Here is a 14,949-nt window from a genome sequence, read left to right on the forward strand (position 1 = left end):
AGCCAACTAAGGTATTCTAGTTTTGTATTTTTAATTAATTTTCTGAAATTTGTAGAATTTATTTTTCACTTGGAAGTCGTGGGTTACGATGTGTGAATAAAGGTGGAAAAAGTCTGATTTAATGCAATTAAATTCCAGGCTATAAGGCAACAAAAGGTGAAAATTTGAAAGGGGGTGTAGACTTTCTTTAGGCACTGTAAGTACATAGCTAGTATACAACTGCAAGGTAATGTATGCTATATTGTACATCATCTCTCAATGAATAAATGATTTCTTCAATAATTTCTTCTCCATTTGGCTGGCAGTATGGCTGAGAGGTACTCACACTCACCTCTAAGCTGTCAAGCTTGGATGAATGTGAAGCTCTGCGTTCTGTCTGCCGGCATTAGTTGGTGTTTGTAGAAGAAACCCACGGACGTGTCTATTGGTGAAGAGTTGGTGAGTTATCACCGGCACCCTGGCCAAATTCAAAATTCCTGCCCTAACCGACAGAGGGCATTGCTCAAAGTCTGCTTCTCACCCACCGTAGGCAGGTTATTGGACTCCATTTTTAACGCCTCACGTCTGGCCTAACCTTTTCCACTATCTCTTTGCTTACTCTCACAAACCACCAAGATCACGGATGTTCTTCCAGAATCAGACACCTGGTTATCCTCCTCAATTTTAAGCTGAACTCTCCCCTATCTTCCTTTGTCCTTCTATTATGTTTTTTGTGGAAGCAACTTCCTGTGTTTGTTGTCTTGTGCCCCTCTCCAGTCTTTCAAGATGCTGCCCATCATCACCTTGTGCTTTCTCCGATACCCACCCTTGCTTTTTATCTTCTTCCTGATACTTTGCACTCTTTGCACCCCTTTACTTTCTCCCACTCATCGGGTGCAATCTCTTGGTGTCTGTTCCCCTTTGCTACTGTCTGTGAACCTGTTTCTCCCTGTCAATTAGCTCCTCCTTGAGCTTACATTTCTGTATACAATAAGCAAACCAAAAAACTTAAAAACAGTAAATTACAGTACCTTTCTGAGTTAATCTGACATTTAATTATGTTTTCATTGAATGACACAATTTCAGTGCAGTACTCCCACACATTGAGTAACTATACTCACAGGGTTTTCAGACACGGAAAATGATCCTAACTCTTCTTCACTTCCATCACTAAGCTTCTCCAGCTCTTGATCTCCGTCAGATTCTTTCAACCACAACGTGTCATCAGTTTCCTTTAAGTTGTGTGTACTGAACTGTAAAGGTTGCCGCCTCCAATCATTCTGTTCCTCTGTGCCTCCTCCTGAGATAAACTCAGGTTTTATCTCATGAAGCCTGTCATGGTCTTCTTTCTGTTGGGATGTAATGATATCTTGTCTCTGCAGGTGCATTAGTTCTTCCCTTAGAAATGGGGGAGGGTGAGTACATAAAGATATGTGAATGAGTTTTCAAAATGTGAACACATAAGAAAAGGTGGATTGGAAGCGTAAATGTTAAAGTGAGGTTTTGTAAATGGAAATGCATAAAGGTAAGCATATGTGTGTGGAATATGGTGTGCAGAAGTCCATTTAAATATCTCCAAACATTTTAATTTTGTCATTCGTTCATCCCCCGTGCAGCTGAAAACGGCTTTGCAATCACTTCTGTCTGTGTCTGTCCAGGCCGCTACATTTTTTTTGTTTTTACCATTTGAGCTTTTGTCATTAAATTTTCAATGAAACTTTATTATGAGAATATGGAAAAAACAAATTCATAATTTTGTAAAATAATTTTCATTATTGTGATTATTATTAATTTTTTTTGGCCTTTTATGGATCTATTATTTATATTATTTTTTTAAACATTTTTTCTCTTTTTTAAACATCGCTTTGCCCTATTGTTTTTGAAACATTTTTTTTCTCAGCAACTTGTCCAATTGACAAATTTTTCAGGGTAGGAGCAACCCCCCATGGAGAATATTTTGATACTTGTGATGTCGTAGGTCATGTGGTATGGCAGCCATCTTGGATTAAATGCAAAAAATTTAAACATTATATTTCTGAAACCACTGATCGGAAAAATTTGAAACTTGGCACATCTCATTTTACTCCCAAAGGAGAGTCGAGGATTGTAAGGATGATGTCATCGATTAAACGGTAGATCAGCCATCAATGTTTTAATTGAAATCCTTGTTGCCTTCACTGAAGGATTTGAAGAGGGTATTTCATTTGGACCCGTTTGTTTGTCTGTTTGTCTGCACAGATATTTCATGTTTTTATCCGCAACCGCTTTTCGGATTGAGACAAAATTTTCACCATTGGTGCAACTACTCATGCAGAATAGTTTAATGATACTTATGACGTCATCAGTCACGTGGTGTGGCAGCCATATTGGAAAAACGGAAAAACTTTAGACCTTTGTATCTCTGAAACCACATCAAGGAAAAAAATTGAAACTTGGCACTTAGCAAGTAGTCATCGGGAATGAGTTTGATATTTTTCATGATGTCATCGGTGCCCTCGCTCTGACATCATAATTGCACATGTAGAACATCACATCCGATCAGAATGAACATTTTTGACGGTCATATATATATATATATATATATATATATATATATATATATATATATATATATATATATATATATATATATATATTGTTGTAAGACCCCGCAATATCGACGGCCCAAGATGAAAGATCTATGGTATGCTCCAGCTGGCTTTTCACGAGGTCCAGCATACAAGTCCAGGCCTGGCCTGTTCACCAGGTTAGGCCGAATCGGGGTGTTGGGCTCCACAGGCGGATCGACAAACGTGTCGAGCCGTGAGGTGAGTAAGGACAGTCAGAGGCTCCGTCACTGGGCTCCAGATGAACCTGTCGAGGACCTCCTCATAAAAGTCGATCGCCGACTCCCAGTAGTCGTTTCTTCTGCCTCTTTCACGAAGCAGATCGCGACTCCCACTAGTCGTTTCTCCTGCCTCTTTCATGAGGCTCGCTCTTCTCACGAAAGCCGATTCCAGATTAGACTCTAGCAGCCTCTCATCCAGCAGAAGGCAGACTCGACAAAGCAGGCAGTCACTCTTACTGCCGATCGCCCGTATGGTGGCTCAGACAGTTCCTATTACTGCCGATCGCCTGTGTCGAGGCTCAGGCAGATCCTCTTACTGCCGATGGCGGACAGACCTCATGCACTCCCTTCCCTGCCTTTCTTTCGGCTCGCTCCTCACAAAAGCCAATTGCAAACAGACAGAGCCGTCCCCTGTACAGCCGATCGCACCACCTCGGTGCTCTCGGTCCCACCTTCGCCTTTCTGGCGCTCGCTTCTCTAGGCCACACCCTCTCAGCCGACTGCTCCTCCCAGAGCACTGGGCAGAGACTCTTTCGGAGAGGGAGACGAGGAAGAAGAAGAACCTCTCGGTACACCACCACTGCACGAACAATCAACAGCCTCGTACACCTCCTGACACACATGTAACGTCCAATTACCGAACAACCTGGCTAAACATGCATTTAATGGGGGATCTGGGCTAATCCTATATTTATTAACATACTAAGGGCCATTTCTGCAACAATATATATATATATATATATATATATATATATATATATATATATATATATATATATATATATATATATATATATATATATATATATATATATAGTGCTCCCTCGCTATATCGTGGTTCACTTTTCGCGCTTCACTACATCGCGGGTTTTCAAATCCTCCAGTAGAAGAGATTTAATGCTCTTCTTCAGCTCTTCTGTGCTGTGCTACATTCATCTCATCATCGTCATCTTCATCGTCATCAGTACTGCACAGCTATCATCATCACCGTCATATCTTCATAGGTCAGTACCCATAATAAGTTTTTTTTTTTACATTATATAGTACAATATAGTATTTATAAAATTATTTTTGGTGTTAGGCTTTGCAGCCCCATGAAGTCGCATTTCCGATGAAAAAATTTTTTTTTTTTTTAAATAACTGATTAAATGTGTATGGGGAAGGTTAATAAGAGTGTGTGGATGCTGTATAATGGTTTAAAATACGTTTAAAATGTGTTTAAATATATTTAAATAATTGAATAAATATGTGGTTTCTACTTCGTGGATTTTCACCTATTGTGGGAGGGTCTGGAACGCATTAACCGCGATAGGTGTGGGAGCACTGTATATATTTGTGTGTATATATATATATATATATATATATATATATATATATATATATATATATATATATTATATATATATATATTGTACATATATATATATATATATATATATATATATATATATATATATATATATATGTATGTACTGTATATATATATATATATATATATATATATATATATATATATATATATATATATATATATATATATACAGTATATATATACATATATATATATATATATATATATACACATATATACATATATATATATATATATATATATATATATATATATATATATATATATATATATATATATATATATATATATATATTGGCCTAGAGAGAAGCTAATGTCCTCATTATCCATTTAACAGTACATTGATTATTTATGATGTCTTTGTTGGTCACATAAAAGTACATTGATATCTACAAAGGTCTTCATCATATGCCTGTAATATGTGCACATAACAAGCTCTTCCTCCATGAAACTTAGGTACGGTGCAGAAAAATAAATACAATCGCTGAGATAAAATGGACTTTCCGCTGGTCAAAGATATATGAGATGCTGGCAGTATGTCCTAGACCTGGAGGTATGTACCTTAGCCTATGAGCTGTCTAGCTTGGCTCAAATATCGGTGAAGCTACAAACTACCATCCTGGTGTCTTGCAGACCAGGCTATTCATCAACTATGTGTGTGCCATCCCTCAGATGGAAGTTCGTTAATCGGGTGTCCATTCTACCAGCATCTGTTGGTGGGCATTAAATATCCCAGGGTGTTTTTCGCAGAGTAGGAGAGCTATCTCCGGAACCCTGAACAATTTACAAATTCCTGTCCTAGCCTCCAGAGGATGTTACATCAGTGGCATGGCTGCTCCCTCAGCCATTTATGCTATATGAAAGAAGAAGAAGATATATGAGCAGGTCCTTACCAAGCCAAGTGGATTTCAGCATCTAGTTTGGAATTCTCACCTCGCACTCTTTCAACCGTCCGCTTCAGAGTGGCAACCTGGAGTGCTGGATATGGTTACAAACAATACCACACAAACAGAAAGAAACCACCACATATCACAGACAGGCTGGCACAACATTTTGGAGGCCAACAACCATAAATCAACGATAACTCAACAATGGATTTAATTTTTCATTTCATGCTCATTTAATTTTAACTGTATTATTGGTCAAACTGAATGTGTATCACCATTGTGCCCATGAGAAAACAGATGTAGGACCAATTGCGTCATCAATGACGTCAACCGTTCGTCACGTATCAACACTGCTAATTGCAATTTTAATAATGGTCAAAGGAAATGTTTACAGCTTGCTTTATTAAAAGTTCAATTAACAGCAGTAATTATACAGTGTTAATTAATCTGCTTTGACATTTATTGAGGTTTGTGTCAATCGCCTTGTTCAATGGGATTTTGAGTTCCATTGTTCTTTGAGGCTTCTCATCAAGGTACAGAAATGTTAAAACCTTGCGGGGTATTATGAGGGTTGCAATCAAATTACAGTGCATTATGAAAACCTAACATGAATATTCCAATGATATGTCAATTGTGATGCCATTCCTTGGACTGGCAAATGTTTCGGGATGGATGTCATGCAGGCGAGGTCTTACCTTGGTTAGGACTAGGGCTGGACCATCGGGAATGATATATCGTCATGACTCCTGCATGTTATCTGGATCCAAGGCTAGTCATGAGCCATATCGTTTCATCTCAGGATTAAGCCTGGTGTTCGCTTAGTGGTTAAGGTGGCTGTCTTAAGATTTCTGGGTCTTTAGTTTGAGCCTCTGTCATGCTGTTAAATAACGCCATGTGGGATGACAGCCTGTCATCCTTCTGAGATCGACAGAAATGAGTACCAGCTTACTGGGAACAGGGGGCACTGCAACAGCACCACAGCTGCACTCCCAGCAATTATGCAAGCAGCAGCTACAGGCTACTTACAAAATAAAAATCTCAGGATTTTGTTTGCAATGAGCAATCTTGCTTCAAGTTTAGTCGTCTTGGAAAAATGTGTCCACATTATAAACCAAATTTTCTTACTACAGGTTGGAAAAAAACATTTTATCACAAGGAAAAAATACATAGAGACGGAATCCCCCCAAAACAACCAAACAAGGTCGGAAGGAATGACACAACACAACACAACACCACAATCCTTTTATGGACTTCCATCACGACATCTCTTGACATTCTTGTTATTGGTGGCAATGGTAACAAATGTATAAAGATGTCTATGCTAGAGGTAGTTGTGGATTTGTAGTGTGGGTTGGTGTAACTGTGTATTATATTTGTTGTGGGATTGTGACAGAAAAATGTCAAAAGATGTCATGATGAGCCAACAAATGACCATCTCATCAGGTTTTTATGATACATACTCGTGATGATGCTAATTATGATGTAACGGCATGCTCAGCTATTCAGTCCTTGGTTAAAATATACATTCATGCATACATACATACATACATACATACATACACACATACATACATACATACATAATGGACCAACCATACATACCATACATATACATATATACATGCATACATATACATACATACCATACATATACATAAACATACACACACACACACACACACACACACACACACACACACACACACACACACACACACACACACACACACACACACACACACACACACACACACAATGGACCAACCATACATACCATACATATACATACATACATACATAATGGACCAACCATACATACCATACATATACATATATACATGCATACATATACATACATACCACACATATACATAAACACACACACACACACACACACAATGGACCAACCATACATACCATACATATACATACATAATGGACCAACCATACATACCATACATATACATAAACACACACACACACACACACACAATGGACCAACCATACATACCATACATATACATAAATACACACACACACACACACACAATGGACCAACCATACATACCATACATATACATATATACATACTTACATACATACATATACATCCACACCATACATATACATATACACACACACACATACATGCATACATAATCGACCACCCATACATGCCACACATACATCCATACATACATGATGGACCAACCATACATACCAAACACACACACATACGTACATACCACACATACAAATGTACCACACATACATACATACAGTACATACATACATAATGGACCAACCATACATACCAAACACACACACACACACACACACACACACACACACACACACACACACACACACACACACACACACACACACACACACACACACACACACACACACACACATACATACATACCACACATACATATTGTTGTGGTTACCAAATTCGCAAACCACCATTCAGGTCCCTTAGGTGAGATATCTCGGTAAGTATATGTGTAGTTAGGCCCAAACCCGTTGTCTAGTGGGAATACATGTCATTTATGCGTGCTGCGACTCTTCAGGATAGCCGTTTTTCTTTTACTATCTTTATTTTGGACCAACCGCCATTGTTACCACCACCAACCACAACATCAACCACCCACCACGGCGCCGCTTCACGTCACACCTCGCAACCGTCGCATCGCCACCGTTCTTACGCCGCTTGGGGGTACCGGTGTTGGACTCGTGCAGGGCGCGCGCCGAACAGCGTGTACAAAACCACGGATTTTCCGCTCCAAAAACGGATCAAAAACGACACACGCCCACTTTTGTGCCGTCCAATCGGTGAGCGAGGGGCGATTTGGCCCCGCCTCCAGGGCGTTGGAGGGCGGTCGCTATATGCAAATTTATGGATCAAAATGCATTCACGCCCACTTTTTCTCGGGCCAATGGGGAGCGAGGTGAAAGGTCGAAGGCAGGGGGTCAAAGATGAGAGAGCGAAGCCACGGGGCTTATATAAGCGACCGCGTTCGTCAGTCAAGTGAGTTAAGACTTCGCAGTCGGTGGAGTTGGGAAGAAGAAGAAGAAGAAGAAGAAGAAGAAGAAGAAGAAGAAGAAGAAGAAGAAGAAGAAGAAGAAGAAGAAGAAGTGGTTGTTGGTCGTCGTCGTCGTCGTCGTGTGCGTTGGAGTCGGAGCGAAGAGGACGGAGCTGTGGAGAGGCGGCGAAGGCAGACGAGGGGGTGCTCGCGTCGTGCCGGGAGCTGCACACCAGGGAGGCCGACGGCGCGACCTGGTCGAGGTGGAGACGCTCGTCGCGGGACTCGAGACAGAGTAAAAATCCTCCTTCCCCGAGCATCAGCAACCCCCTCCTGTTTCCCCCCCGCGCTGAGATAGTGCGACCAAGGGGGCCCCTTTTCCCACCCCCTACCAGACACTGTCCGCGAGGCCCGCGGAGTTGAGGCACCATCGCCGCTCCGCGTCTCATCACCAGACGGGTAGGCCCGACCCGGTCTCGGCCTCAGGCCCGCCTCATCTTTGAGGGTGTTCTTTTCTTTTGCTTTGGGAATATGTGTTGTCGGCGCCGTCTGTGAAGTAAAATTGTATAAGTGTTGCCGTGTGCTCGCGTAATCGGTATTAGATCTGCATTGTCGCATTTGCTTTTTGCGTAAAATTGCATTGTGTTTCTTTTCCTTTTCTATGTGCTTTTGGTGGAATTGAATATGTGTGCTTTCCGTTCATCGCGAATAAATGTGCTTTGTGTTGAACTGTTTCCCGCTTCGCTTCGTCATTTCTTTCATTGAATCCTCATCTTGCTTCACGTAAAGGATTGGTAGTGGGCTGAATACGCCCGATAATTAATCGAACCGTCGAGGTCGACGAATAACACCGCTCGGTTATCCCGATAGTACGGAACGGGTCGCTTAAGTGGCCCGTGTCCGAAGTCGACCTGCGGCGAGGTGCGATCGCCCGGTCTACCCTCTGTGTGGGTACTTAGGTAGGTCGAATTTGGCGAGCAACCCTATCCCACGCGGGGGCCGATTGGCTCGATCGCGGTGAGACCGAAAGGTCCACCCGTGACTGGTTCCCGGCGTTAGTCCGAGAGGGTCACGACTGGATTGTCCGTCCGGTGGGCGACGTGCCGCGATTCGAGTTACGTGGCCGTCAGCACGCCGGCGGGCGCGAATCCGTAACAATATGTACCACACATACATATACATACATACATAATGGACCAACCATACATACCAAACACACACACAGACGTATATACCACACATACATATACATACATTCATACATACATATTGGACCAACCATACATACCAAACACACACATACGTACATACCACACATACATATGTACCACACATACATACATACATAATGGTCCAACCATACGCACCACACATACATACATACATACCACATATACAATATACATACACACATACATACCACATATACATACATACCATACATACCACACATACACACGACACATTTGAATGTGTAGTATGTATGTATGTATGTATACATACATACCACGCATACATATATACATACCACACATAATTACATACATACATAAATACCATGCTATATTGGAGCTTCCTAAATACATTCATACCACACATAATTACATACATACATACATACACACACATTCCACCGCTCAAAAGTTTTAGAACATCCCCCTTTTTTCCAGTTTTTACTGAAATTTAAGCAGTTTAATGTTTCAATGTACTCTGCAATTAAAGCATAGAACAAATAAATAATTGCAGATAAAAAAGAAATCATTGAATCGTTTTGTTGAACAAACTTTAATCTAAATTGTTGACTCATCAAAGTAGCCACCTTTTGCAGAGATGATAGCCAAACGTACTCGTGGCATTCTTTCTGCAATGGAAATCAAATATTGTTCAGAAAGTTCTTCCCAACACTGTTACAGAAGTTCCCACAAATGTGTTGCACTTGTAAGTTGCTTTACTTTCACCCTTCTGTCCAGTTCATCCCAAACCAGCTCGATAGGGTTTAAGTCTGGAGACTGTGCTGGCCATTCCATGATTTGAAGCCTACCGTCTTGTTCCTTTCTTCTAAGGTAATTCTGACATAGCCTGGAGGTATGTTTTGGGTCGTTATCTTGCTGTAGGATGAACCCCTAACCAACTAGGCGTAGACCAGAGTGTATTTCATGGCGCTGCAAAATGCTGTGGTAGCCCTTTTGGTTGAAGTTGCCAGTCACTCTGTGCAAGTCGCCGACTCTGGATCAAGCAAAAGAGCCCCAGATCATCACGCTTCCTGCTCCATGTTTGACAGTTGGTGTCACACACTGAGGAACCATCTTTTCACCGACTCGACGGCGTACAAAAACCCTGCGTGATGAACCGAAGATTTCAAATTTTGATTCATCTGTCCAAAAGACCTTCTTCTTGTTTTCAGTAGTCCACTGGTGGTGCTTCATAGCCCAAGTAAGACTCTTTTTCTTATTTTGCCATCTTAGCAATGGCTTTCTTTCTGCCACTCGACCTGTCAAACCTGCAGCTCAAAGTCTTCTCTTCACAGTTGAAACTGTGACTTCCTTACTTTGACCAGTGTTGAGCTGTGCTTGAAGCTGCTGTCCTGTGAGCCGCCTATCACGCAAGCTGTTGACTCTCAGAAACTTGTCTTCTGATTGTGTTGTGGCTTTGGGTCTGCAAAACCTCTTCCTGTCAGAGTTTCCTCCAGTTTCCAAGTGCCTTTTGATGGTGTAGGAAACTGTACTCACTGACACCTTGGCTCCCTTTGCAATTTCTCTGAAGGAAAGACCTTCACTTTTAAGGGTTGTAATGGTCCGTCTGTCTTCCTTTGTTAATTGTCATTTTCTGGCCATTATGATAGCAATATACTCCTTCCTGCCAGTGGCAAATCCAGGAGGGTTTCCTGGTTGCCCGGAACCCCCCCCCTTCCCAACAACAAAAATATTTACCCTACAGTGGCAAACCCAGGGGTTCCCTGGTCACCCAGAACTCCTTCTCCCACGAAAGTGTGCCACAAAAAACGCCAGAAGCCTCAGAAAAACTGTATCAATACAGTACCTAATAAACAATAACCACTAACAGCTCACAGTAATTTATTTGGAAAATTTATAATTTTCTGTTATTTGGAACCCCCCCCCCCCTTACCCAATTCCTGGATTTGCCCCTGCCTGCAGTGCAATATTGTCCAAATAATGCTTCAGAGGGTGTAGCAACACAGTCTGTTCCAACACTGCTTTTATACAGAGGGTTTGTCACTAATCAACAAAAGTTGGGACACCTGTAGGAAATATTTGCATCAACTTTCCAGGCTTAATTTACTTCCATTGCTGCAGAACAGCTGCAGTTGTTAACCCATTACTTGTTCCCTGAAAAGTGCCTTTTTAACAACTCTGAAATTTACATTATTTTTCAGTTTTTTTGGAACCTAAACTTTTTTTTTAACCTCTGGCAGTTTACCGCTGAGCTTTGTACCATTTCAGGTTATTCACTGGACTTGAACTGCTTAAATTTCAGTAACAACTGGAAAATGGGGGTGTTCTTAAACTTTTGACCGGTAGAATACATACATACATGCATACGTTTCACACATACATAACCACACATAAACACACACATACATAAACACACACAAATTAATGCATTTATGACACAGAGAGGGGCAGTGTTTGAAAAAGAGACATTAACTGGATCTGCATATCTTACCTGCAGACCCTGCTCCTTCTTCAGGTAGTGTAAACTCATTCGCAGAGAGAAATTTTCCAGCTCCAGGTCCCTCTGCAACTGCTGCAAAACAAATGGCTGAATCAGGAACTGTACACCTACCTCACCACACATTGCACACCACACATGCGTGGACAAAGAACACAACACATCAAATACCACTCAGTCCACTGAACATCAGTCATCACTCCTTGCAACACACACACACACACACACACACACACACACACACACGCTACAGTACATGGCATATTAAACACCACTCATGGTACACGGAGTATCGATTACCGTACGCCAAACACCACATCACCCACAATTCATCACCCATCACCCCTCACCCAGTATGCACTTGCTCTCTTGCTTCGGAGCACAGTGTGCACATTATTCTCTCCAACCATTTTACTACTCACCTATCTGATAACTGGGGCTAGCAGGATTATTACCTCCACCACCAAAGGCGAAGGAGGTTATGTTTTCACCCCTTTCTGTCTGTTTGTTTGTGTACAGGATATCTCAAAAAGTTGTGGACGGATCTGGATGAAATTTTCTGGACAGGTTGGTCTTGGGGTCTATTTGGCTGCCATCTTGGATTTTGAAATGCCCAATTATTGAAAAACAGAAATTTTTATAACATTTGAACTAAACATCCGAGAAATACAATTGAAACATCTATTCCATACAATTTTGACATGACAAATTTATTTACAATATCATTTTTAATATTTAATAATGTTTTATGGGTCAAACTTCACAAAATGGTGAAAAAACATGAAAAAAACATGCCAAAGGAATCATATATGCCTTATGTTGGGTCCATGGTAGTTAATTGCCACATATAAACTGAGCTTGGCTTCTTCAACCCTGTCAAGAAGCTGAAACTTCACACAATGGAGGCCAGCAATGAAAAGGCACCACTAACATCCTCCCAGGGAAAGGTGAGAAAATGTCTGAAAAGCACTACGAGAGTGTGCTTATCTTAACTTCTGACTGTTGTTAATATTTTTCTTTATGTTTCAGTTAATCCAGTAACAGGAGCAGGGAGATCTGGCCTTCCAGCTGCTGATTAAGTCTCAACTTATGAATGAGCCCATCAACCTCTCTGAGCTCATGAAGTTCTCTCTCACACCTGTTCCTCACAGCCTTGGCACCCCTAATGGATTTTTTTTGCAAAGACAAATAAGGCCACCATGTTCCACTATCTCCTGAGTGACCATTCAGATGAAGTGCATTATCCTCAAAATGCACTCTACATCCAGAATGGGAATGCCCTTATCCATGGCCTAAAGGACTTGCCATCTAGCTTTGGTGCAATCTGTCTGAAAGTACTTGATAAGGTGGTTTCAAAGAAACATGGCTTTGTATTCTCAACTGATTCGTATTTCAAAGACTCCATCAAAGCACAGGAGAGGAGACGCCGTGGTATGTTACAGAAGCTGCACATTGATGGACCAGCCACAAGAAGACACCCATATATGAACACATTTCTCCAGAATGATGAGAACAAAAGACAATTGTGTGATCTTCTTCTGAAGGTCTGGAGTAGCAGAGATGCAGCTTCAAGACTGGAGGGATGTTTGACTGCTGTGCTCATTGTGCAGGGCAAGACCTATGAGCTGACAGGTCAAGATGGCAAGGTTGAAGCATCAGAGATCCACAGCCTGATGTCAAATCAGGAGACAGACACTCATGTGATCCTCTATCTCAACTATGCTGTAGAGCTTGGTTATAAGAGTGCTGTTGTCTGCACACCTGACACAGACATCTTCTTCTTACTTCTGCACTATGCTTTGGACGTGAAGCTCAAGATTTACCTTCAGACAGGTGAGGATAGACAATTATTTAATTTTTCAAGTTAGGGATCTATTGAGCTACATTTCTTAAATGTATTTTTTTTTTCATACAGGTGTTGGGAAACAGACGCATTGTGGATGTCACTTCTGTTGCTCGCACACTTTGATGTGACCACTGTACAGCACTTATGGGTCTCTAATGTTTTACTGGAGAACATTGTACCATTGCCTTCAAAGGCAAAGGCTAGATTGGTCCACTGAAGAAACTCCAGAAGTACCCAAGGTTCCAAGCAGCATTCAAGCAGGTGGGCGTATATTGGAGGGTGAAAGACAAGCTGTATGACTGTCTGGAAGAGTTTGTCTGCCTGATGTATGGCTATCCTCGTATCTCTCGTGTGGATGAAGTGCATACACTGATGCTGCAGAAGATGGTGGGTGCAGAGGAAACACTGACATTCAAGTCAAAGGTTCAACTTTCTCATCTTCCTCCATGCAGAGACTCCCTAATTCCTCATGTTGACAGGGTCAACTACAGGGTTGGTCAGTGGAAGCATGCCTATGTGCCCATGTATGAACATCCCAAACCAGAGGATGATCATGGCTGGATGAAGATGGATGGATTCCTGGAACCTGTGTGGTCACATGGTCCAATTCTCCCCCCTTCCCTAGTGGACCTCTTGGACACCCCTGAGGAGGAGCAGGAAGAGAATGATGAGGAAGCTGGTGTCTATGACTATGAGGAACTGTTCGATTACCTTGATGATGATGACTAATTTTTGTATATATTATGCTGAAATAGGACATTTTTCTATTTTCTCATTAGAGATGTCATATAATGTTAAAAATGATTATTTGGTTTAACTTCCTGTGGCATAATTGTGCAGAATAAATAAATGCTTCATTTGTGTTTCTCGTCCATTTTGTTCAAACGTTATGAAAATTTGTTTTTCGATAATTGGGCATGTCACAATCTAAGATGGCAGTCAAATCGACCCCAAGACCAACCTCATTTTCTTGTTAACATTTAAAAATGTTAACTAGACACCTTAAGGATTCTAAAAAAGTATGTTTGCATAAGTACTCAGGGGGGTGCGCGTGGGGCCTATTTAGCTGCCCTACTATTGCGCGGTGGAGGTACGCGCTCTACTGAGTGCCCTTCCAGTTGATTTATCTATTTATATGCAGCCTGTGGATACTTGCCTGGATCATTTTCTGGGGGCATGGCTGTGCTGTGATGCAGTGCCCTCTGTTACCAGTAAGCTGGTACTCAGTTTGCCGACCTCGGAAGGATGACCAGACCGAGTCAAACCACCTGGTGTTAATTCAACGGAAGACAGGGGCTTGAACTCAAGACCCGAGGATT

The 14,949-nt window shown here is 41.5% G+C and overlaps 1 protein-coding gene and 1 pseudogene across 10 annotated transcripts in view; one reads left to right on the forward strand and one right to left on the reverse strand.

The window, feature by feature from the left end:
* The window catches only part of LOC147034344 (uncharacterized), a 71,780-nt gene that overhangs the window by 16,060 nt on the left and 40,771 nt on the right, over positions 1-14,949 (reverse strand). For 2 of the 9 annotated variants that reach the window (XM_085881156.1, XM_085881148.1), the window contains exons 2-4: positions 11,779-11,859; positions 5,072-5,148; positions 1,101-1,377 (exon numbers count right to left, since the gene is read on the reverse strand). In XM_085881156.1, coding sequence (XP_085737282.1) covers positions 1,101-1,377; positions 5,072-5,148; positions 11,779-11,817 — 393 coding nt within the window. In that variant the 5' untranslated portion in view covers positions 11,818-11,859. Of the gene's footprint in view, positions 1-1,100; positions 1,378-5,071; positions 5,157-11,778; positions 12,201-14,949 lie in introns of those variants that run through there. The other 7 variants (XM_085881166.1, XM_085881176.1, XM_085881142.1 and 4 more) reach the window with 5 other exon arrangements.
* Positions 12,314-14,493, forward strand: LOC147034345 (uncharacterized; annotated as a pseudogene). Its single transcript, XR_015058117.1, has 3 exons — positions 12,314-12,731; positions 12,814-13,617; positions 13,700-14,493. The product of XR_015058117.1 is annotated as an uncharacterized LOC147034345 (transcript).

This window comes from Eptatretus burgeri, chromosome 1 (assembly GCF_056783735.1).
Source record: "Eptatretus burgeri isolate ZD-2024b chromosome 1, Ebu_testis_v1, whole genome shotgun sequence".
In the NCBI taxonomy this organism is placed as follows: Eukaryota; Metazoa; Chordata; class Myxini; order Myxiniformes; family Myxinidae; genus Eptatretus; species Eptatretus burgeri.